General features: G+C 43.7%; 1 protein-coding gene across 1 annotated transcript in view; it reads left to right on the top strand.

The window, feature by feature from the left end:
• The window catches only part of CLHC1 (clathrin heavy chain linker domain containing 1), a 115,772-nt gene that overhangs the window by 38,400 nt on the left and 50,949 nt on the right, over positions 1–26,423 (top strand). Inside the window, exons 4-6 of the mRNA XM_030196454.1 lie at positions 3,155–3,294; positions 16,625–16,826; positions 16,956–17,059. Of these exons, the coding sequence (XP_030052314.1) occupies positions 3,155–3,294; positions 16,625–16,826; positions 16,956–17,059 (446 nt within the window). The remainder of the gene's footprint in view (positions 1–3,154; positions 3,295–16,624; positions 16,827–16,955; positions 17,060–26,423) is intronic.

Below are 26,423 nucleotides of genomic sequence, written 5' to 3' on the forward strand. Positions count from 1 at the left end.
GTAGTTGCTGTGCTTTCACAACTAGTATGTAAATAGGTTCAGATTGACTGAGGCTTCGACATTTCGAGTCCCTATTATCCTAGCATTGTTGTTTTTGGTGAGCCTGGTAGGTAGGGATTCCCAGCTGTGAGAATACAACTGGCTTGTTCTCGGAGAAAGCAAAGTTACTCACCTGTAGCAGGTGTTCTCCGAGGACAGCGGGCCAAATATTCACATACCCTCCCACCTCCCCTTGGAGTTGTATTCTGTAGCTATTATACATGACTGAGGGACGGTGCTCACGCATCCGGCAGGAAGGCACCAGCACATGCACGGTGGGACGCTGCTAGAAAATTATACATTATTCTCGTTGGTTAGCATCTGCACCAGGCTTCGTCGGATGATGTCACCCAGCTGTGAGAATACTTGTCCTGCTGTCCTCGGAGAACACTTGCTACAGGTGAGTAACTTTGCTTTAATGATATTTTCTGTGTGTCATGGGCTGCATAACATTCAGTGGCAGGCTTCAGGTTGCCCATCCTGCCCTAAACATTTCCCAGGAAATGCCTAACCTCAATCCTGCTATAAGTATGTGTCCAACTGAATGTTGACAGTTTTCAGACCGCCCATTTATCTTGGTAAATGGCTTTCAAAATGATTCTCACAATGTTAACAATTAGAAAATGTCTTAAGTGGAGCCTTGGTTTTCTCTTAGGTATACCCCTATTTGTTTTGACCTGATAGAGCAGAGATCTAGTGCTATCAGCCTTCATTAATATATATCTGGGAATTTTTCCCTATATTATATCCATTTTAGTCTAGTCATTGTAGCAGCATCCTTCAGCAGGGGGCCATGCACCAGGGCTCCTCATGGAACCCTGCAAAAATGGTTAATCCATCCTCTAGTTTATTTATTTATTAGGATTTATTTACTGCCTTTTTGAAGGAATAGTCACTATGACTCCTTTCCACCCAACTGTTGTGAATGCTCCTCTACAGCAACCTATGAGATCAAATAGTGAGGGCCGACTTGCCACTAGGCAGACTAGGCCTCAACCTAAGGCAGCAGAATTTTGGGGGAGGGGGGATTAGCAGCATTGCTCTGTGGAATGCCTGCACTGTCTGCAACAAACTTTCCTACATCCATGACCTCTTTATCTCTCGTACTCACCATCTGCTTGCCCTGAGACTTGGCTTTTTCCCTGAAGACTCTGCTTCAGCTGCAGCCTTGTATCACGGAGGTTCTTTTTCTCCCATACTCATCGTCAAGTTGGCCGCAGAGGTGGTGTTGAGCTACTACTGTCACCCTCTTGTAGATTTCAGCCTCTTCTTCCACCTGAATCTCACTGCTTTTCTTCCTTCGAAGCCACTCCATCCATCTCTTTTCTCCTCTACCTCTCCAAGTAGCAATCCTATTTGACCCCCTGACAAGTCCCTTTCTTCCTTTCTCACTAACTTTGACTCCTGGCTTTCCTTCTTTCTTGAATCTTCTCCTTCCTTAGGGATTTTAATATTCATTCTAATGATCCCTCTGACTTATGTTTCTCAGTTTCTTGCTTTAACTTCTTTCAATCTTCAACTGTGCTCTACTACCCCTACTCACCAGAATGGCCACTGTCTTGGTCTTATCTTCTTCTCCAACTGCTCTGTCCTCCAGTGTTTCAAACCTCTTATCAACCACTATGTTATCCATGTCTATCAATGAGGCTGTCTCTTCCTATAATACTAGTCTCTCCTCTGCTCTGGATACTCTTGCTCTGCCCATTTCCCGTTCTGTAAGGTGTACCAAACCCCAGCGTTGGCTGACCTCTAGAATCCGTTACCTAAGTTCCTGTGCCCGATCTGCCAAATGCCTTTGGCTGAAATCCCGTGACCATGCTGACTTCATACATTTCAAATTCTTGCTGACCTCCTTCCAGTCTGCTCTTTCACTTGCCAAACAGGACTACTACATCTAGTTGACAAACTCTTGGCTCAAACCCTCAACATTTCTTTGCCACACTGAACTCTCTTCTCAAAGTGCCTTCACCTCCAACTCTCCCCTTCACTTTCTCTCCAGACTCTGGCTGAGTACTTTCATGATAAGGTTCACAAGATTAACCTTGAATTCTCAACCAAGTCACCTCCACCTCTCCTTCCCTCAGTCCATTCTCTCAACTGTTCTTCAACCCCTGTCTCCTTTTCTGAAATCACTGAAGAGGAAACTGCACATTTTCTTTCTTCCTCCAAACTGACTACTTGTTCCTCTGATCATATTCCCACCCATCTACTTAGCACTCTCTCTTCTACTGTCATCCCTTCTTTTTGTCATATTCTCAATCTTTCATTTTCCACTACAACTGTTCCTGATGCCTTGAAACATGCCGTGGTTACACCAGTCCTCAAAAAACCTTCATTGGACTCATCTTGTCCTTCCAACTATTGTACCATCTCCCTCCTCCCCTTCCTATCCAAGATACTGGAAAGTGATGTTCACCGCCGTTGTCTTGACTCTTTCATCGCAAGCTGTTCTTGATCCACTTCAATCTGGCTTTCACTCTCAGCGCTTGCTAAAGTCTCCAATGACCTGTTCCTGGTCAGATCCAAAGGACTCTATTGTATCCTCATCCTTCTCAATCTATCTGCTGCTTTTGACACCATTGATCACCGCCTACTCCTTGATAAGGGGGGAGTATAGGGAAGGAGAAGGAAGTGCAGATACTGGACACCTGGGGGGGGGGGGAAGGGAAGAGAAGAGGAGATTCTGGTTGGTGAGTTAAGTGAAGGAAAGGAAGGGAGACGCTGGGAACCTGGATGGGAAAGGGAAGGGAAGATGATGAACACCTGGGGGTGGGCAGGATAGAGCCTTGAGTCACCCTGGGGGGAGGAGGTAGGGCCTTGAGCTGCTCAGGGTGCCAAATACTCTTGGGCCAGCCCTGGGAAGATAGGGCCAGGGATCAAACCCAGGTCTTTCCACATGGCAGACTGCCACTGAGCTGGTACCATGCCACATTTTGAATAGGAGAATAGCATGACTGCCTGACTACTGTCATAACAAGCTTGTTTTGCTATTTGTATTATTTGACTCTTGATAACTTGAGATGCTGCATACCATAGAAAAGGTAATAGAATCATATTAGAAGATGGGAAAATGTGTGAAATGTAATTACACTACTTATATCTATTCCTTTTTCAGAATAGAGATGATTGAAAAGGATTCCAGTAAGATACAACAAGAGTTGCAGAATATACGAGATGTGAAGATTTGGAAATCTGAACGAGAAGAGAAAGTATTACGAAAAAGGAAACCAGTAAATCTTGAAAGACCTATCCCAGGTAGTCTATTAAAAAATTTGCTGCTAACACATTTTATTTATTTATTTATTTGCTTGCTTTTGAATTAAAATTTCTTAAATCTTATGCATTTCAGTAACTAAACACAAATGGTGTAAAGAATTTTAATCTGTCAGCAACTGACTTTATTCACGTATGCAGCTTCTCTGAATGTCTCTCTTCTGTTTTCCATCAGCATTAAAATAATGTTCATTTTTCTTTTCCACTGGTGGGGAATCCCCACTTCCTCAGTGACCTCCTAAAATCAGCATTACACTAGTATTGTTGGATCTTTCTAATTCATGTCTAACCTCTTATTCTCCATTACAGGTACAATATTAGGATCTTCTTTATCAAGACCAATGTGCTCTGATGTTGTCTAGACTTCTGTTTATAACATCTCCATTTTCTATTTACATCTTGCACATCTGCAGTTTTAGCTGTAACTTCAGTCTCTATACTTCTTTTATTGTACCTAGTAAAACGCTTATTGCATTGCAACAGGTGGGAAAAGACATAAAGTGTAGTCGGAGGTGTAGAGTGGTACTGTGGCATTAACTGTGGGACAGTGAGAGAGTTTCAGCACCACTTCAAGACTTCTCTCCCTTGTTTCATCCTGCCATTGCCTTGTCTCATGTCCTGTGTCTTCTGCATACCCCCTCCCATGCCCAGTTTCCATGGCTTGGTAGCAAGTTTAAAAGATGCTACTTAACCCGAAGGACAAAAGTCCTGTAATCAAAATCTCATGATTCAAGGTGTTGAAGGCCAATGAGATGTCAGGGAGGGGACCAAGACTGATGACTTATCTGTCTAGAATCAGGTACAGTCTGTAATATATGCTGTCTTCTGTTTTTCTGCATAATATAAGTCAGGATCTAGTTATATTTGCTAAGTGCTGCTTGATTAAAGCCTTTTAAGAATCCTGATTTGGTGATTCTTGTGTAGCCAACTGAACAGTTGCACAAAACTTGCTCAGGATCACATTCTTTAGAGAGCCTTTGTGGCAACTAATGTCTCAGTTTGGTCACCATTTGTATAGCTGTTGTGTTGCCTCCTTTCAATTACAGTAAAACCTCTGTTTTCGTTGACGTCGGTTATCGTCGTTTTCGGTTTTCGTCGTTTTTTTTTTTTTCAAAAAATTTGTCTCGGTTTTCGTCGGTTGCCTCGGATTTCGTCGGCATGCATGCTGTACTTGTGCTCTGAAGACAGGGAAAACCCTTCTCTTTTTCTCGCCTAACCTCTACTTCTGTACCACACAACAGTATGACGCTTCCTGCCTTTACATCTCTCCCCCTGTGGACGAACTTGCCTTCCTCTGCACAAACTTCAGCCTCTCAGATCAATCAACTCTTGACACCTTCTCTGCACTGCTCAGGCTGGAAACGGAACGAGGCGATCCAGGAATCATCAGGTCTCTTACAGCGGCCGCTTGTGCGTCTTGTTGCTTTCTTGGGGGGGGGGGGGGGGGGGGGGGGAGGGTGTTATCTTCAGATCCACACAGCTCCCTCTCAAACAAGACCTGGAAGGAGGCCAGGGTAAGATCCTTGGTTGGATAAAGCAGTTAGGGTGGGAGCTGGTTGCTGGTATGGATCTCTATAGGAGACGGTGAGAGATGTCCAAAGTGAAAGGTGAAAAAAAACCCCTATAAAATACTTTTCAAAATTATTGCCTCAGTTTTTGTTGGTTTCGGATTTCGCCGAGTGTTTTCGTATGGATTACCAACAAAAACCTAGGTATCACTGTATTATCTCTACCCATTGTCATGTAAAGTTCTTGAAGTTGCTGCCAGCCTCTTTTCCTCAGCCTGCAGCAGTCTCCTCACAATTTTTGGATAATGAGGAAATTTTAGGAAGGATATATAAATATCTTCATTGGGACTAATTTGGATAGGTAGTACAATCACTCATCTTAAGTAAACTGGATTACTGCAATATAGCCTATTTGGGTGTATCTGAAAATATACAAAAAATGGTTACAGATGGCCATTCGATTAATTATATTTTTTAAAACCTTTGCCCATATTACCCCTTTTTATGTATCTTTGCACTTGCTCCTAGTTGAAGCCTGAATTGTATCTAAACTTGGAAGTAATTTTTAATATCTTCTATGGTTTGATTGCCTCATATATACTTTTAATTTGTAGGCCTATATAAGAACTAGTCTTAGTACCCACTTCTAAACAGTGTCTGTAGATTTTTTTCCTGATTGGATACTGTCAGTTACTGTTGGTCCAAATTTCCACCAAGGTAATCCAGCTACTGCTTGGTTTTCTTTGGGTTGCTATAGGCTCTTCCTGCATATGATACAAATTCTTATCCTCTTGGTTTGTTCCTTAGCTGTTTTTCTCTTTCTTCTACCTCTACCTCCAGTATGTGTCACCTTCATTAATTTCTCTGTATCTTGCTCTGCTTTTCTTGGGTTTGGAAGTCCTGTTCAGATTGAGTCTAAGGTTTTCATAATCCTTTCTATCTGAACTTTCAGAGCTATTGTTAAACATATAATTTATCTTTAAAATCAAGCGTGCTACTGGAAGATTGGAGGGTGGCAAATGTAATGCCAGTTTTTAAAAAGGGTTTGAGAGGTGACCCGGGAAATTATAGACTGGTGAGCCTGACGTTGGTGCTGAGTAAAATGGTAGAGGGAGGATGCTATGGTGGGGAATCAGTAGTATTTTAAATATATATTAGGGATGACTTGTAATATTTATTTTGTTTAGTTTGAATGCATGTATGTGGATTAGTTATTAAGTGTTAGTTTTTTAAATTATGTTTGTACTCTGCCTAGAAGATTATGGATACAGTGGAATATAAGTTTTGAAATAAATAAAAATAGGTAGAGACTATTGTAAAGAACAAAATTACTGAACTTATACATAAGAACATAAGAGTAGCCATACTGGGTCAGACCAATGTCACAAGTACCCGGCAGAAACCCAAATCGTGGCAACATTCCATGCTACCAATCCCAGGGCAAGCAGTTGCTTCCCCATGTCTGTCTCAATAGCAGACTATGAACTTTTCCTCCAGGAACTTGTCCAAACCTTTTTTAAACCCAGATACACTAACCACTGTTACTACATCCTCTGGCAGGGAGTTCCAAAGCTTAGCTATTCATTGTGTGAAAAAATATTTCCTCCTATTTGTTTTACAAATATTTCCATGTAATCTCCTAGTGTCCCCTAGTCTTTGTACTTTTGGAATGAGTGAAAAATTGATTTACTTCTACTCGTTCTACACCACTCAGGATTTTGTAGACCTCAATCATATCTTCTCTCATCTGTCTCTTTTCCAAGCTGAAAAACCCTAACCTCTCCCTCCTTGCCCCTGATTCCCAGTTGCTCCTGCCCGTGCTGGCTCCAAGAATCAAAATGGTGGCTGTGATCTCTCCCAGTAGTCTCTTGAGAGTTTGCAGCCACCGTTTAGAATCATGGAACTGGCACCAAAGCAGCGATGCCTGACCAACATGAAAGCCCCCGCCATAAATTGGGGAAAGCCCAGAGTCCCTGGATCTACTTGAACCATTCAGGTAGGTCTGGGAACTCAGGGCTTTTGCATGCAGCTTTCACTGGGGGTGCAAAGAGGTGCAATGAAGATTTTGGGGGGGTGTATTTGTACCCCTTGCACCCCCATAGTGACGCCTATGCCTGGCAGCAAGTTGTGGTGAAAGAGATTGCTGAAATGCTGGAACTGGGCGTTATCGAGGAGTCAGCCAGTGGTCATCTCCTATTGTTCTGGTGCCAGAGCCGGACAGGAGTATCCAGTTTTGTAATTTTTGTGGAGTGTGAACGTTGTCTCCAAACTAGAGGCCTATCCAATGCTGAGGGTAGACACTCATTGAGCAATTGGGAGGAGCCCGATTTCATTTCGACGTTGGACCTTACCAAGGGATATTGGCAGGTACCTGTCACCCTGGCTGCCAACAAGAAGACAGCCTTTACCATCCGCCAGGGTTTGTTTCAGGTCAGAGAGTTGCTGTTTGGCCTTCATGGGGCTCCAGCTACCTTCTAGCACCTTATGGATTGCTTACTCAAAGCGCATGTAGACTATGTGGTTGCTTACCTAAACGACATTGTCATCTACAGTAAGGATTGGAGAACCCATCTCATACAGATAGAAGCAGTACTGGATAATCTACAGACCACTGGGCTAACTGCAAATCCTAAAAAGTGCTTCTCGGGAGGACAAGAAATCCAGTATCTGGGGTACTTGGTCAGGAAAGGACAAGTGAGACCCTAGATCTAGAAGGTAGAGGCAATCACTGGGTGCCAGTACCCCAGCTGAAGAAACAAGCCCGAGCCTTCCTCAGCCTTGTTGGTTATTACCGCTGGTTTATTCCAGAGTTCGCTGAGAAAGCAAAACTGCTAACCTGCCTCATACAGAAGAAGGCTCCAGAATGGATACCAAACGCCGTGAAAACAACGTATGACCACCTAAACGTCCGGAAATCACTAAAAACTAACCTGTTCAAAAAGGCATACCCCACCAATCCAACTTAAATGCCTGAACCCTGCAACACAAAGAAAACCAAAGCTCGTAATGGACATAACTTAACTCTTCCTCCCTACAATTCTCTAACGTGTCTATTACACATGAACTTTATTCTACCACATCACCACTTTGTATTTGTTCATACCAGAATTGGCGAACGCCTTTACGGTACTATGTAAGCCACATTGAGCCTGCAAATAGGTGGGAAAATGTGGGATACAAATGTAACAAATAAATAAATACACTGTACCGAACAGCTAGATGTGGCCTTCCAAACCCTGAAGAGGGACATTTACTCAGAGCCGGTGCTGGTCAGCACATACTTCAACTGGCCCTTTATTTTGTAGCCTGATGCCTCAGAGCATAGGCGGTCGGTGGCCCAACTGTTTGGGGAGGCTAAAGGGGTTGGGGGTGGGGCCAGGGGTGGAGCTTAAATCCATAATTGTCTGATAACACAGAAAAAAATAAATAAAAATAAAAGTCACAATTAATACCTTTTATTAAACTTAGATATTAGATATGTATCATATGTCAAAGAATAAAGTGGTTGCTCAAAGCATATTCTAAGCACAATCGCTCAACTGCAAAACACTATGCACAACTTTGTGCAAAACACACTCAGAACCTTACTGTACCATAAATATTACACTGGGCAGAACCTAATACACCAATATACCACCCATACGGAAAATGCAGACCGTCAACAATATGAAACAAGAATCATAATATCACAATTCTCATGTAGAGCCACAAAACACCCTAATTCATGTTTAATGTGGGATAAAATGCCATAAATAAGTAAATATAAACTTTTAATGTTGAGCACCTGATTCTCAAAGTGGACATATTCCAAACACTATAATGAAAATAAAATGATCTTTACCTTTGTTGTCTGGTTGTCCGATTCTGCTGCTATCTGTTCTCAGTGCAGGTCAGGAAGTCATCCTCGTTAAATATCTCCCTGGCAACCCAGACAACCTCCCCCCCCTGCTCTCCCAGCAGTAAGGTAAACAAACCATAAACCAATTTCTACAATTGGTTACACAAGGCTAGAAGGCTTTCACTGCAGCTCCTGCTGTGAGGATGGAGGTAAATCAACAATTTAAACCTCTCAGAGCACAGCAGGGGAGGCTTAGCCTGTCCAAGCCTCTTATACCGGGCTCCTGTGCCTCAGAGGTTGGTCTCGGGGCCGTTCTGGCCAGGAAGTGGACAGGGAAGAGTACCCGGTGGCTTACATTAGCCATAAGCTGTTCCCAAGAGGGAAGAATTATATGGTAATTGAGAAGGAGGCTCTGACAATCAAGTAGACATTGGAAACTTTCCAATATTATCTATTAGGGAGACACTTCCTGCTGGTCACCAACTATCAACCCCTTCAGTGGATCGCTCGACATAAAGACACAAATGCATATATCAAGCGCTGGTTCCTTAGCCTCCAGCCCTTCAGCTATTGAGTGAGACATCGGGTGGGCCAAGACCATGCCAAAGCTGATTTTTTTGTCTCGGGGGTGGATCCTGATATGGCAGGTGCTCAACCGGCAGGGTTGAGCTGAGGGAGTATACAGAATACTGCCACTCACCTTTAAGGATAGTCCCTCAGATAGCCTGAGCCACTTTAAACCCATTTGTCCCAACCAGGGAAGAAGTGAGGTGGGAGAGTTTGAGCCAAGGGTATAGGAAAGAGGAAGTGCCAGACTAGGTTTGAGAAGGCCCAGGGAAGGAAGAGTTGAAGCCTCACCATTTGCCTCTACAACGTAAATCTAGTGACCGTGACTTGGCTGAGGTAAGCCACTTTTGATTGAGACTTGTAAGCCTTGCCCTGAGGTCTGGCTAGAGCCAGACCTGGGATTCAGAAAGGGTGAAAGAGAAGAGCTTACAGGCTGTGTTTGGGGCGTGGCAGCCAACAGCCTCAGACTGTGTTGGGTCCTGTCAGCCACAGGATCTGGTTTTCCTTCAATAAAGCAATTATTTTCTGTTTTACACCTTTGTCCGGCTGTGTTATTGTGTAGGTCCACCCTCAACCCTCGCTCACAGTATCACATGCCCCTACTAATGAAAGAAAAACAAAAAAAAGAATCCATAGCGATACAGATGATACATATGGCCCTTCATCATCACTCTATACTACACCACCAGTTCCCATAAATACACAAGTCAAAAAAACAGGTTTTTCAATTAGGGAAAATATGGAGGAAGAACTCAATAACAGAGACCTAGCACAGAGAAACAACACAATAACATTCAGAGAGAGAGGGAAAGGCAGGGGAAGAGGAAGAGCATTCCAAGCAAGGATGTACTATAGTCATCCAACAGAGGTATTGAATGACAGACAACAAACAAAATGGATAGAGTAGTTAATATTTCCAGATGCATTTTAAAGTGACACTTGAAAATAATGTATTAGAGATAGGTCTGTCTTTTATACCTACTCCGAACTATAATGCTTTAAAAACTAGAATAGTGTTATTCAAATTTTACAAGAAAACTTAACTTCTTTTCCAATACAACCGCATTCAACACAGACTTTGATTGTGAAGAATGGCAATAGATGGAACCCGTTGGGCTCCATAAGCTCCCTCATATAAATTTATGAGACTGTAATTCTGAATGACATTGCTAAATTAGAGCAATAAAAAGAGTAGGATGTTTTACAATTTGACAAAGAGTGACAATGATAAACGATGAATGATAAATCAATTATCAAGCCTGGAGACAAAGGAGATGCAATTGTTATAATGGATAAATGTTATTACATTTCTGAAATCAGTATTTAGCTTAGTGACACTTCCTTTAAAAAAAAAAAAAATCAAAACGGATCCTACTCCCCAGGTGAAAGAGAAAATCATGAGCCTAATTGAGATAGGCAGACAAGCAGGTTACCTCACTGCAAAGGAATTAGATTTCCTGGCTGCTTCTCATCCAGTCATTCCCACAATTTACATTTTACCAAAGATTCACAAAAATTTACCATCTCCACGCCTCATGAAGCAAATCAGGCAACACCTTGCTTAATCCGTTCGCCATAATTTTGGTCAATAATTTAGCCTCAAAATGTAGCAACAAAATATGTTAGTAGGATTCAGGTAAAGACGCATCTCTCCCTGGTTTAGAAAGCACTATAATCTTTGCCTGGCTAAATGAAGGGGGGGGGGGGGGGGGGATGCCTCTGCATCAACCATGACATTGAATATATTGGTGAGGGGCTTCACCAGTGCCTCTCCCATGATCTTATAGAACTCAGCCCTAAACCCATCTGTAACAAGTTTAAAGCTGTTTTAGTTGGATAGGATAGGCAGTGCCTTAAAAAGTGGAGGACAGAAGATTTTTTTTTTTTTACTTATTGGACAGCTTTTTAATTTTATTTGAAAGCTTCCCATATGTAGATATAATAAATATCATTATAAACTTGAGGGATCAATCCCAGAAAAACTAAAGCAAAAAATCTGGGTTTGAAGACTTATTTTTTACATAATATACAGTTTTTTTTGTTTTTGCCAAGTCCAGCCACCCAACTAAATAGACTTCTGCCACTTCCCGCTGCTTCAGTGGTGTGCTGGTAAATTTTTAACAGGCTTTCTCTCCGGGCACAGCCAGCCCTGCAATTTGGGGGGGGCAACACACATCTCCCCCTCCCCCGTGCAGGCACGCTAGGCATTCCTTTGCTGGCAGGGATGCTGAGCCCTGCAACCTAATAAATGGACTGCCGCTGCTCCTCACTGCTTGTTTCTGGCTCTGTGCAGCATGCCAGTACTTTTTGCGCATTCTCAGAGCATGCACAAGAAGTCCCGGCAAGCTGCTCTGAGCAGGAAACAAGCAGCGCAGTGGTGTGCTGGAGCCGGCTCGCACTGGCTCACAAGAGCTGGTTGTTAAATTTTTTAATATCTTGCGAGCCGGTTCTGCAGGGCGAGCCGGCTCCGGTAAACGAGGTCAGCATGGCATAAGGGCGCCACAAGCCATGCTTACCCCGTTTAAGGGGGTTCTGTTTTTCACTGACCAGATTCCAGCAAGGCCCGGCAGTAGAGAAGCTTCTGCTTGGCTGGCTTACTAATGGAAAACTGCGGCTGCTAGCCTGCCGCCGTTATCCAGAAAGGAAGAGAGCCAGCTCAGAAAAACCATAGATACTCCCAGCTGTGCCTCTGGCAGACACACCCGCGTGGGCGCGCTACCCATTCCTTATTTATATGCTCTCACCCGCCACTGCTTCAGGGCCTTCAGCCACCGCCACAGTCCGCGGATGATGGGAAGCAAATGGGAGCCAATCAGAGGCTGGAGCTCTGCTGATTGGCGTCGGTTTAGACCAATGTGAGGTTATCCTGAGGGGTGGGGGCACAGGAGTGGGCCCGGGTCTGCAAGGGAAGGCAAGGGCCCCGCATGGTCAAGCGTCCACAAGAAGGAAGGAGGGAAGTAAGGCTGGGACAGAGTCCTGTGCAACAACGGAGTCGTGGCCTTTGCTGGGTTTGAGAACGGTGTAGATGAACAGTGTCGACATCCCCATTGAGCCTATGTCCAATGCGGCTGGTACAGAGAGACGAGAAAGGGCAGAGTGCAGCTGAGAGTCCGCGGGGGAGGAGGGGCCGCAGGTTGAAGAAAGGATGGGATGATGGGTAATAACGAGACTGCACGGGCAGCACTGAGGTGAATAAGCGGTCGAGGACGCTGCTTGCTTGTTTGCCTGAGGTGTTAAGAGTTTTGAGGATACTGGAAGAGAAGAAAAAGGGTTATTATAGGGGAGAAGAGGGTTGCTGGACATGGGTGGATGGAGGGGAGGGCATGGGAGAGGATGGTTGCTGGACATGGATGGAGGAGAGGGAAAAGAGAGAAGAAATGCTAGACATGGATGGAGGGGAGAGAAGAGTGAGGAAGGAGATGAGAGAAAAGGAAGAGAGGAGGAAAAACTGCACATGGATGGAGAAAATAGGCAGAAGCTGGATCCACTGGACAGTCAAGTCTGCGGAGGACCCAGCTTTTACTTACGGAAGTAGGACAAGAAATGAAGAAGAAAGGCAGAAAGTAAAGAAATAAATGGAAAGGAAGCCCTGGAAACGGAGTTAAGAGGACAGATAGCAGCAGAATCAGATACTGGGCCAGCATGATCAGAAAAACAAAGTCACCAGACAACAAAGGTAGAAAAAAATCATTTTATTTTAATTTTAGTGTCTGGAATATGTCCACTTTGAGAATCAGGTGCTCAACATTAAAAGTTTATATTTACTTATTTATGGCATTTTATCCCACATTAAACATGAATTAGATTGGAACTTGGGATCATTTAATTTTTTTTCCTGGAGAGAGTAATACATTGCCCCCCCCCCCCCCCCCGGCTCTCTCCCCGGCTATAGCCGGCTCTGCAATTGGGGGGGGGGGGGGCACAGAGGTGGACCGGGGAGAGAGCCTGTTAAACATTTACCAACACACCACTGCAGACAAGTTATTGTAAGTAAATCCATCTTAGCCACCTCTCTGCGTGATTTCTGTTTGACTTGGTTAGGACTATTCATTTATAGCTGAGGTTCTAAGCCCAGTCCTGTGCTGCCTTCCAGTATGGTTTTCTTCTTTTACTTGTGGTTTCTACCATGTGAGTCTAAGTGGGGTTGTCTTTTCCCCTTCAGTTTCTTTGTGCCCGTGTGTAGGGTCTTTTGACCCCTTGTTTGTGGTTCTGTTTAGTGCAGTGTGTGCACTGCTTGAGTAGTACTTGCTCAAGAGATTCCGTTCTGTTCCTCTTCCCTTCCCTCTGGTATGATTTGGTTCCAGTTTGGCCGTGAGGCCCGTGCGCTTGGACTCTGTACAAGTGGGTTCCTGATCGGCCTTGCGGTCCGCCTGAGTGGTCTACTCCCTTTTTGGTGCTTGTTGCTTGTCTTGAGTGTGCCCTGTCTATTTGCCATGTCTGGTATCCTGTTTGTATTCAGTGCCTGGTTCACCTCTGCTCTGCGCCTCCCCAGAGGACTTGTCTGCTGCAGCCTGGTTACAGCCCAAGGGCTCACCATCCCAGGTTCCGTGACATCCCATAGCCGTGCCCTTTATCTGTTTATAAAATCTCTTCTCAAACATAAAGTAATTCTCTTTAAGAGCTATGCTCGCGAGTTCCAAGATAAATTCTGTGAGTATCCTCTTATAGATGTCATGGTTAATCAAGGAGTTCTTAATGATCTGTAAGGCCTCATTCTGTGGATTGTTTGTATACAGGGATTCTATGTCCATGGTTACTAAAATATGTCCTGTCTCACAGGGTGTATCTTTTAATGTCAGAATCATATGTGAAGTGTCCTTAATGTAAGATGGAATGATGTGCACTAAAGGACACAAAAACCTATCAACAAAGTGATAGTGTCTATTCATGTGTTTGTCTATCTATCTGTATACTTAGGTGTGTTAGTGCTTGCGCAGAAATGTGTTCAATAAAGGAAATTCCACACATAAGAGAAGAGCTGCAACAGTTGCCGTAGGGATCCCCAAACCCCTACAGCATAGAAAGAGAGAAAGACAGTGTAGTTGTTAAAAGAAGCAGCAGCGACCAGCAGAAACCTCAAGTGCTGCCTGCAGAACAATGCCTTAAGGCTTCAACCATGGTGAATATTGGCATAGGCTGCTGGCAGGACACCTTCCCTTTTTGGCAGAGGAATCCAACAAGACTAACCATGGCAAAGACTGGAGGAGTCTGCATGCTTAATGCTATCCCCCACTGAAGGAAGAATTGAGCAAAGCCATAGTGTCTGCTGGTGAGGGATGAGATCCTTGTCAGGAGGCTTCACCGATCTCCACCATGGCCTTGCTCAGTTCTTCTGCTGGTGGGGACCCTAAAGGAAGTGCAAATAGAAGCTAGGATGGGGGGGGGGGAGGAGGGAAGAGGAGAAGGAAGAAGGGGAGAATGATGAAAGGAAAAAGAGAGTTCAAATGGAAAAAGGAGAATAGATGGGGAAGGGAGAAGCTAGAGTGTGAGGGTGCAGAGAAAAGAGGGAAAGAGGAGGGGTGAGGGGTAGGGGGAACAGAGAAAGGCAATGTGGCGGTCAGAGAAAGGGCTGGGATTGAGAGGGAGAGGAAGTGTGGATGTGGGGGGAGGAGGGGAAGGGGAATGGGACAGATAATGTGAAAGTGGAGGGAGAAGCTGAAATGAGGAAGAGAGAGAATCTGAAGGTAGGGAAGGGAAGGGCCTAGATTTGAGAGGGTGTCTGGAACTGAGAAGGAGAGAAGGTGGGGGCTGGAATTGGGAGGGAGAGAGAAAATATGAGAATAGGGATAGGGAGCTGGAATTGAGAAGGAGACAGAGAATGTGGGGAAGGGAAAGTTAGGGTAAGGTGTATGAGAGGGGGCAGGAAGAGTGCAAGAGGGTGGGATGTTGAGAATTTGAATACACGAGATGAAATGGGATTAGAATCCCTGTATGCCAAAAGGCACACACTCTACAAACCACTCACATGCCCCTCACATGCACACTCCCACATACACCCAGTCCCTCACCTCACATTCCTCATGCTTACTCCCCACAACCCTTCCTCACTCCCCACATATCAAATCCCCATATAGCCTACCTCCACTCCATCTCCTACCTCATATCCCCCATACACATACTCTACCCTCACGTGACCCACACTCCCTACAGACAGCTTACCATACCCCTCAACCCTTCTCCTACCCCACCCACCTCCACCACACTCTCTACTCTTGCACTCCCTCACACACATATTGAAAATAGAGACAAATACTGTGAAGACAGGCTTCTCCGCCCACTCTGCAGCAGGCCTCTGGCTCCCAAGCAGGCCTCCAGCCGGTTTCTTCCCAGTATCCTGAACACTCCAACCTCAAGATCCTGGGCCCCTTTTTCACTCAGGGTGAGCTCCAGGGAATATGCAGATTAGATGCAAATTACTCAAGTCCAATACAGCATATTCATCAATCAGCTTTTTATTCCAGCCCCCTGGGGCACACTTCTTCCAGCTTAAAACATTATCACAAGCTTCAAACACTTTCACAGATCTTCCCACTGAGCCTCACACCCATAGACACCTGGGCTCAGTGCTAACAGCCTTCTGTCCTCCAGCCCCTGGCTGCTATTTCCTTGGTCTTCTTACACAGTTCTATATACAACAGATTAACACAACAGTCTCTCTAGAGCCCAGCCAGTACCTTCAGGGAATCCTCTTTCCTCAGCTGCCAGCTCTCCAGTTCCTTTCTCTTCTCCTTCTCCTTTCCAAACTCAGGCAGGCATAAAATGGGTGACTAGCTTCTACACCCCTTTAGGCTCTTCCCCCTAATTCCAGGCAGGAACCAGCCCATAACAACCTTCACCTGTTTCCAACCCAGGACTCTCCCAGGTCCTAGCGACCTTCATCCGGACCTTCCCCTACTGGCTCCCTCTAGTGACTCATCCTAAGCATAAGCATTTCCCCCCATTCCTATGGGAACAGCACCACCTAGTGGCCTACCCAGGATAGGATAGCCCCTTATTCTTCACAATACACAGACAAAACCACTCACAGAGGAGCTTCATAGTCTTTGGTACCTGTTCCGGGACAGAGAGAGCAGTGAATCAGCGCAGAGCCGACACACCCCAGCAACGTGCAGTCGGGGCGGATCGGGCCTCCCGCTCGTCCCTCGCCGCAGGTATGCGCTCCGGGGGGGGGGGGGGGTGCGCTCCAGCGGGAGGAGGGTGCGCCGTGCTGCACCCGGGGGGGTGAGCAGCGGCGACCCACCCCGGGTGTCAGCTCACCTCGCCACGGCTCTGGGGAAATGAATCATTTTGTCACACTTTTTAACTTGTAATTTGTCCTTTTTATTCTTGCTATGAAGCAGTAAGAAGTGTTGTATGAAGAATAGCAAATCAGATGAAATTGTATGCTCTTCTTCAACAGGTATGACTTTGGAACAGTCTCTTGATATGAATGCACTTGATAAACGTCGGATCCAGTTGGAAAAGCAAGTGTTACATCTGAAAACAGAACTGAAAAGGAGATATGTCTCTATCCTAGTCAAGTCCGAATATGAAGAGAGAATGAAACTTATATTGAATCAGATCAACAAAACAGAACCAATGAACAAGAAACTGCTCATTGGGTATAGTGGCTGACTAGAGACCTTATTTTTGTGGGAATTATATAGAATTTAGTAAATTACTAGAGCATTTTTCATTCTGTACATTGGTTTTAATGAAGCTTTTGTTTTTCTCCCCATAACTTTATTTAGATATCAGAAAAGGAAGATGGTTTTATATGCGATTTCTGCTTGGGCAAAATCTGATAAAAGTGTCAAGCTGTCAGAATTAATTCCTCAAATCATTATGAAAGAAGGTAATTTACAAAATGCAAGCTGTTTACATGTCAATGTTTCCATATGGCTTTGAGTACAAATTCTTTGTTTCATAAATTCATTCCATTCCATTCAAAGCTTATATTCCTCAATATCTCACTTGGATTCATTATGGATTACAAGAGAAGAAAACATCACATTCAGATGGAAGTACAAAGCAAAACACAAAAATTACAATTCAACAGAATCAATATCTGAGTACATAAAAGCCTTCAAATGGAAAAATGCAGGATAGAAATGTCATAATAAATAAATAAAAATGCTTTATAAATATAAAATAAGAGCAAGCAGACCTAATCTGGTGGAGAATATCATTCCAGATCTTTACAGCCAAATATTTAAAAGAATTGGTCAAATAACTTTTCAAGTGCACGCTTCTAACACTCAGAAACATTAAAGTGTAAGAGTGAACTGCCCGAGAAATCCTACTCAAGGAAAGCAAAAGACAATATTTAGATAGGCTTGCTGAGTTTTGACCCATCAAAGATTTAAAAACTATACAAGCAATTTTGAGCTCTATATGAGAGCAGATCAGAAGCCAGTGTAAATTTTTAAGGAGTGGAGAAACTCTTTCAAATTTATTCAGTTTAAAAATTAATCTGGCTGCCGTGTACTGGAGTAGCTGTAATCTCCTTAAAAGTTTCATAGTAGCTCCCCCATATAAAGAATTGCAATAATCAAGATAAGGCAGAAGGACATCCCAAGCAATACTTCTAAAACTTTCTACACTGAGACTGAACCGAATTGCCCTTAATTGATGAAGGCGAAAATGAAACTTCCCTAACAACAGCATTAATCTGGTTTTCAAAGGTTAATCTCAAATCTAGCATAATAACTAAAACTTTAGACTTATTTGTGATATTTAAAATTTTCCAGGTAGTAAGTTGCAGGAATTTTTGCAGCAATGAATCGAAATCCCTGAACCAGACAATATTTGTTTTCAACCCATTTAACTTAAAAAAAAATGTTAGGAGGCCATGTGTCAATCAATAAAATATTCTCAATCAGCATAGCCGCAGTGTTTTCAAAGGTGTCCAGTGCTGGACATAAAAGAAATATGTATTTAACTGACATTGATAGATATTGGCATATGGGCAATGTTTAAACAAGTATACAACTTTAGCACAGAAGTCAAATACACATTGAAGAACTGTTACTTTTGGTGGTTATTTTAGAAGCTCTATTCTTGTTTTGGACATCTGAAAACCAGCATTTAGACATTTCTTATTGCATGGTTGTCCAAATCCCAATTTTACAAAGGCAGAATATGGATATCTAAAACTGCAGTATGTCTATATGGCAGGGGGGGCATGATCTGGGCATGTTATGGGCAGGACTAGGGAGGGCCCAAAATATGAACATCCAGCAATGATCACAGAAGGGGAAGGGATGTCCATGTCTATATTTAAATCGTTTTATTGAATAACAATGAACAACATTACAGACAACATAGTCCAAGCCCATCTCACTGCCCTCACTAAAACATAACGCCGCAAATTAGGGGGGGGGGAGTCTGGCCTGTGTAACACATAGGCCAAATTATATGGGGCTACTACCTCTGTCTGAAAATCCACATCACAAAATTCAGAAGTGTGGTGTACCCAATCTCAAGCACAATGCAAATGACTAGCTATTGCATATTCTCTTAGATCGGGAAGACCCAACCCTCCATCTCTCCTAGACAGCTGTAACTGACTAAGAGAGGTCCTTGGCTTCTTCATACCCCATAAAAATTTACTGATAATTTTATTCCATAGCGCCAAATCCTGAGACTTAAGCAGCGGTTCCCAAACTGTACGCCACTACACCCTGGTACGCGGCAGCAAATTCTCAGAGGTGCTGCGGTGCATCAATGCCTACTTTCTCCTCCTGCAGATCCAGCATCTGCCCCTTCCTGCTTCTTTCCCTGCCGGAGCTGCAATGCTTGCAGCTTATATTTTTGGGTGTCCGCGATTCACACATGTGCTGCGGGGACTTCCCTCTGCCATGTCCGGCCCTCGCAACAGGAAGTTCTATAAGAGAGGGCCGGACACGGCAGACTGGGAAGTTACCGGAGTACCTGTGTGAATCGCAGACAGCTCGAAAATGTAAGCTGCAAGCACTGCAGCGGCGGTGGAGGAATGAGAAGGCAGCGGCAGTGATCCTGGATATGCAGGAAGGAAGGTAGGAGTGATGCTGAATTTGGGGAAGGTGTGCTGGTGTGAGAGGACGGGGCTGCAGGGAAAGGGAGACATATGTGGCAAGGGGGGATTCTGGACCTGCAGGAAGGAAGGTGGGAGCGATGCTGGATTTGGGGAAGGTGTGCTGGTGTGAGAGGAGGGGGCTGCAGGGAAAGGGAGACCTATGTGGTGGTGGTGGTGGGGGGGGGGGGGGTTGTGGAGACCCATGTGGCCGGAGGGGTGCAGAGACCCATGTGTTTGGTCTGGGGGGGTTGCAGAGATCCATGTGGCCGGGGGGGGGGGGGGGTGTGCCACAGAGACCCATGTGGCTGGGAGGGGGGGGGGGGGTGCCATGAACTAAAAAAGTTTTGGAACCCCCGGACTTAAGTATAAGTGGTAAATGTTGTAGAGGGTACACCCATTTGGGCAGTAATACCATCTTAAGGAGTAGAACTGTGCCCTACAGAGATAAAGGAAGATCCCATCATCTTGTTCATAAAGATTTAGTAGCAGACACAATGGGGCAACATTTACATTATATAACTGCCCTAGGTACCTAGGAATCCATATGCCCAGATATTTTAATTTCTACCCTGCCCATTTTAATGGAAATTGCCCCAGCCAATCATTAACCAAATCATCTCCCACGCTGAGGGCTTCTGATTTATCATAATTAATTCAAAGGCCTGAATATTGTCCAAAGTGTGTATTAGATCTAAGGCTCTGGGTAAGGTCCTCACCGGGTTGGCAAGAGCCACTAACAAATCAACAGCAGATAGAGCCACCTTAAATTCTGCAGCACCCACTTGAATGCTTCTAATCTGTGGATCTCCCAAAAGAGCCAGTGCCAAAGGTTTCATACACAATATGAACAGCGTGGGAGAAAGGGGCAACCCTGCCGAGTGCCCCTGTATATAGAAAATCTCTGCAATAAAAGGCCATTTACCAGTACCTGAGCCCAGAGGTCAACATAAAGAAGCTGCATCATAGATAAAATAGGGCCTTGGAAGCCAAATGCTTGCAAAACCTCCCAGAGATAGGGCCAAGATACTGTGTCAAAAGCTTTTTCTATATCAAATCCCACCACGAAGGACCCCTCTTTATTGGCTCACATTACTTCCAACGCACATAATAAGTGGTGAACATTACTGCGTTTCTACCCTTAACAAAACCCACCTGGGGAACACCCACTAAACACGGAATGATAAGCAGCAGGCGAGTAGCCAAAAGCTTTACATGCAGCTTAGCGTCCTTATGTAATAGTGAAATTGGGCAATAAAATTCAGCCAACAGGAGGTTTTGGGTTGGTTTCAAAACAGGTATAATTGTTTTTCCCCTGATAGTGTTTGGTAAGGTCCCTTTCTGTAGGGCCTCCTTGTATACCACACATAATGTAGGAGTAATATGATGCACCAGAATCTTATAAAATTCTAAAGGACCCAGACATTTAATGGCGCTATAGATCTAATTTCATTAATAATTTCCCCAGCTGAAAGAGGAGCGTTTAACACATCCAAGTCCTCTTGTGCCAACTGTGGAATCAGTAATGCTTTCAAAAAATCATTTAACCCTGGTGGGGCGTTCACCTGGTCTGCATATAAAGGCTCATAGCTGTTTTAATCATCTTACATATAAACTCATTTTCTTCAATGCAATCACCTTTGGAATCTTTAATCAGAGGAATAAATCAAGGTCCCCCTTCCTGTCTGACCAATCAACCAAGACAAGTACTCATTCTATTCCCATATTTTAAAAAATCTCCGTTTTCCATGTTTAATGCAAGTTTGTATACGCTGGTGGGGTAACTCATTCAGCGTAAGCTGAATATTAAAATATAGTTCTCAGGCATCTCTGGTCAAATGCTTATCCAAATTCTTTTGTGCTTCTCTAAGCTGAGAATGTAGGAGGAGTTTTCGTTTATGTATCTGTTTTTTCCTAAAAGAAAGATAGGAAATAATCTCCCCTCGCATAACTGCTTTTTCAGTTTCCCAAAACAAACCTGGGGTGTCTATATGTAGCTGATTCAGTACTCTGTACTCCTCCCATTTAACGATTAAATACTTCTGAGAGGCTTTTCAAATGACAGGGCATGTGTCACAAAGATGGGCGCTCCTTCCGTGCTACAGTAAGTTCCAATAATACCAGAGCATGGTCTGAGATGCCACAATGTTCTATATCCACCCTTTCCACATTAGAAAATAAATGTTCTGAAATCGGTATACAATCTAATCAATTTTTACACAAATGAGCTCTTGAAATATGGGTGAAACCTAATTCCCCTGGATGTAAGGCCCTCCAAATGTGTAGCAAATTTAAACTAGGGTTTAATATATCCACCCCCCCCCCCAATGAGAATTCCCCACATGTGTAGGTGTCGTTTTCCTATCACTAACCCTATCCGCCACCGCATTAAAATCTCCCCCCAACAGAATAGGGTAGTGAGGGAGATCAAGAAGCACTTTTAACAGTGAAGGATAAAGCGTGTGATTATATATTGTAGGGCCATATGAAGAGACTAAAATGTAGGGGTTACCATACAGTGAGCAATGTAAGATCACCCATCTATCCTGCATATCATGTTGATAATGATGTTCTACAAAGGGAATGGATTTATTTATCAATATTGCTGTGCTTGCCTGCCTATTGATCAGGGCTGTAGAGCTGTAACAATGACCCATCCATTTCCTACAAAGTTTAGCATGTTCCGGCACACTCAAATGGGTTTCTTGAATGAACGCAACTCCCACTTATCAATGACGTAGTTCTCCAAGAATTTTCTTGTGTTTAATGGTGGAGTTAACTCCACAAACGTTCCAGGTCACCACTTTAAGGGTGCTGACGATTTGTGTGCTTGAGGATGTTGAATCCCTGTAACAGCTAAAGCGAGGAAGAGGACTGATATACAAGTTTGGCAGCCCATTGTATTACGTGCTGCAAGAAGGAATTATCTTTTACTTATTGATAGTTTGTCAAGCCAAGCACAGTTCTGGGTCTTGATTGAACTTTGTGTTGCAAGAATTATCATTATGCAACAATATGTGAACCACATCAATTCTAGAGTTGAAGACTTGATGACTGATATATAGTAGGATTACTCTACAATCTCCTGAGTTAAGACTCTATGTTGAGCTGATGGTTATGGTTCTGCAGCTAAACATCCACATGTTAGAGTACTAATTTTCCTGAGCTGTGTGTTATGTGATAGTGTGTAAATGTGTTGTGAATGATATGAGAGAACAGTGGAGAGGGTTTGGGGTTTTATAAAGGGATTTGTATTTTATATTTTGTATTGGAGCACTTTAATAGTGTAATTAATTTTTTTGAATAGCAGTTTAAGAGTGGATAGTGGTTATTTTAGGTGTCAGTATAATCTTTGGGGGAGATTTTAATTTGACCCTTTTTTTGGACTGTTCTAATCAGGCACAACCTGCTCCTGTTGACTGAAAGGAGTCCCTTTAAAGTGCTTGATCTTTTGGACTCTTGGCATCTTTTTCACCCAGGTGAAAGGGACTATACCCACCATTCTCGGGCCCATGACTCATTATCTCGTATTGACTACTTGTTGGTATTCAGAGAGTTGGCGCCTCGCGTGAGTCAGGCTATGATTTGACCGTCTCAAGTCTCTGATCATGCTTTAATTTGGGTTGAGCTGGAGTGGAGCCGGAATGAGTTGGGCAACTTTCGATTGCGGTTCCCTACTGCTTTATATTATGACACTAAATTCCACAGTTTCTTACAGAATAAATGGCAAGAGTATTTGTAATAAAGCCTTTATTGCTTCCAAGCCGGCTCTCTTTTGGGAGGCTGTGAAAAGAAGTGGGCTGGAGAGGCCGATCTTCTCTGGCTAGAGACGCAGGCAAAATGGAATAGACAATTGTTTGGTGTCCAACCTAACACATCCACTAAAGTTTGTTTATTGTCATCTCAGGCTGTGTTAAACCAGTTGATTAATTCTAGAACTCAGCGCTCCTTTGCTTATTATTGTTTTCAATTGTTTCAGCATACCAACAAGCAGGTGAGTTTCTTGAGGGGGGTCTGCAAAGGGTGGCTCAGTTGTTGTACGGGGCAAACAATATGTTAGAACAGCAGAGGGGATCAATGCACTTTTAAGGGATTTATATTCGTATTTGTACTCTCCTCCAGAAGATTTGGATTTAGAGGCTGCTTCTTATCTTGCTGGGCAGTCTCTGCTTCATCTGACAGATTCTTAGCGAGCCTTGCTTGAAGCGCCTTGGGCGAAGTGCGGTGGACTTTACTGGTCTTTTGCATAGAGACCCTGGGGTGGATGACTTGCCTTTTGAGTTTTATAAAATTCTGGCTCTGGTGGTGGTTCTCTGCATGGTCAATGTCTTTAACTCCTTTGTTCGTAGTGTGCTCTGCCTGACACATTGCAGGTATCCCAAATTGTGGTCCTTTTGAAACCTGGTAAGGCTCCTACTCATGCTGATTCCTATTGACCTATTTCTCTTATCCCCTTTGAGGCCAAACCTTTTACTAAGATTTTGGCAAATTGCTTTGGCCAAGACTTGCCCCATATGGTGGTGATCCCTCAGGTAGGCTTTGTGCAATCCCATTCAGCGAAAAATATACAACAGATATTTGCTTCTTTAGAGCTGGTTCGCCTCCACTCCTTGCTTTCTCTGCTTATAAGCTTTGACGCAGAGAAGGCCTTTGACAGGGTTCATTGGTCTTTTATGTTCAATGTCTTGCATACTTATGGTTTTCCAGACTATTTTCTGACAGCGATACAGGCCCTTTATAGGGACCTTAGGGCAGAGATGAATGGAGTGTTGTTGGCTTCTTTCTCAGTAGCTCAAGGGACGCGACAGGGGTGTCCCTTTTCTCTAATTCTTTTTGTTCTTGTTGTGGACCCTTTGATTTGAGATATCCTGGGGACAGCAGATATTCAGGGGGTACAGCTGGGTACAAATACATTTAAAGTATCTGCTTTTGCAGATGATTTCTTGGTTTTTATTGGTAACCCTGAGTCTTCCTTGCCTGCCCTTTTGGATGTCCTTACGGAATTTGGTGGTTTCTCTGACTTTCGTATCAGCAGGACACAAATCACACCTTTGAATCATTGTGGGTTGAAATTCCATGTATAAAAGGGAAAAGGACGGTGATAGGAGTGTACTACCATCCGCCTTGCCAGGATGAGCAGGTAGACGCAGAAATGATAAAAGAAATCAGAGACGCAAACAAAATGGGCAATGTGATAATAATGGGTGACTTCAATTATCCAAATATAGACTGGGTAAATGTAACATCGGGACACGCTAGAGAGGTACAATGTAAATGTAACATCGGGACACGCTAGAGAGGTACAATTCCTTGATGAAATCAAGGACAGCTTTATGGAGCAGCTGGTGCAGGAGCCGACGAGAGAAGGAAAAATTCTAGACTTGGTCCTTAGTAGAGCGCATGATCTGGTGAGGGACGTTATGGTACTGGGGCCGCTTGATAACAGTGATCATAATGTGATCAGTTTTGATATCAACCTTGAAGTATCTATACACAGGAAGTCAAATACGTTAGCGTTTAACTTTAAAAAAGGAGACTATGATAAAATGAGAAGAACGGTTAAAAAAAACTTAGGGGGGGGGGCAACTGAGAGGGTAAAAACTGTACAACAGGCATGGACGCTGTTCAAAAATACCATCCTGGAGGTCCAGGCTAAACATATTCCCCGAATTAGAAAAGAAAGACGGAAGTCCAAAAGACAGCCGGCGTAGTTGAAAAGTGAGGTGAAGGAAGCTATTAGGGCTAAAAGAAACGCCTTCAGAAAATGGAAGAAGGAACCGTCTGAAAATAACAAGAAGCAGCATAAGGAGTGTCAAAGCAAATGCAAGGCGTAGATAAAGAAGGCCAAGAGGGATTATGAAAAAAAAATAGCATTAGAGGCAAAAAAACACAGCAAAAAATTTTTTTGGTATATTAAAAGCAGGAAGCCGGCAAAAGAATCGGTTGGGCCGCTGGATGACCGAGGGGTAAAAGGGGTGATCAAGGAAGATAAAGGCGTAGCGGAGAGATTGAATGAATTCTTTGCTTCGGTCTTCACCGAGGAAGATTTGGGTGGGATACCGGTGTCGGAAATGGTATTTCAAGCGGACGAGACGGAGAAACTTACTGACTTCACAGTAAACCTGGAGGACGTAATGGAGCAGTTCAGCAAACTGAAGAGTAGCCAATCTCCTGGACTGGATGGTATTCATCCTAGAGTACTGATAGAACTGAAAAATGAGTTTGCGGAGCTACTGTTAGTGATATGTAATTTATCCTTAAAATCAAGCGTGGTACCGGAAGATTGGAGGGTGGCTAATGTAACGCTGATTTTTAAAAAAGGTTCCAGGGGAGATCCGGGAAATTATAGACTGGTGAGTCTGACGTCGGTGCCGGAGAAAATGGTAGAGACTATTATCAAAAACAAAATTACAGAGCACATCCGAGGACATGGATTACTGAGACCAAGTCAGCACTGCTTTTGTGGGGGGAAATCTTGCCTGACCAATTTACTTCAATTCTTTGAAGGAGTAAACAAACATGTGGACAAAGGGGAGCCGGTTGATATTGTGTATCTGGATTTTCAAAAGGCGTTTGACAAGGTACCTCATGAAAGGCTACAGAGGAAATTGGAGGGTCATGGGATAGGAGGAAATGTCCTATTGCGGATTAAAAACTGGTTGAAGGATAGGAAACAGATAGTGGGGTTAAATGGGCAGTATTCACAATGGAGAAGGGTAGTTAGTGGGGTTCCTCAGGGGTCTGTGCTAGGACATCTGCTTTTTAACATATTTATAAATGATTTAGAGATGGGAGTAACTAGCGAGGTAATTAAATTTGCTGATGACACAAAGTTATTCAAAGTCGTTAACTCGCGACAGGATTGTGAAAAATTACAGAAGGACCTTACGAGACTGGGAGACTGGGCGGCTAAATGGCAGATGACGTTTAATGTGAGCAAGTTCAAGGTAATGCATGTGGGAAAAAATAACCCGAATTATAGCTACGTCATGCAAGCTTCCACGTTAGGAGTTACGGACCAAGAAAGGGATCAGTGTGTTGTCGTCGATAATACACTGAAACCTTCTGCTCAGTGTGCTGCTGCAGCTAGGAAAGCGAATAGAATGTTGGGTAATATTAGGAAAGGTATAGAAAACAGGTGTGAGGATGTTATAATGCCATTGTA

This window comes from Microcaecilia unicolor, chromosome 3 (genome assembly GCF_901765095.1).
Source record: "Microcaecilia unicolor chromosome 3, aMicUni1.1, whole genome shotgun sequence".
Lineage (NCBI taxonomy): Eukaryota > Metazoa > Chordata > Amphibia > Gymnophiona > Siphonopidae > Microcaecilia > Microcaecilia unicolor.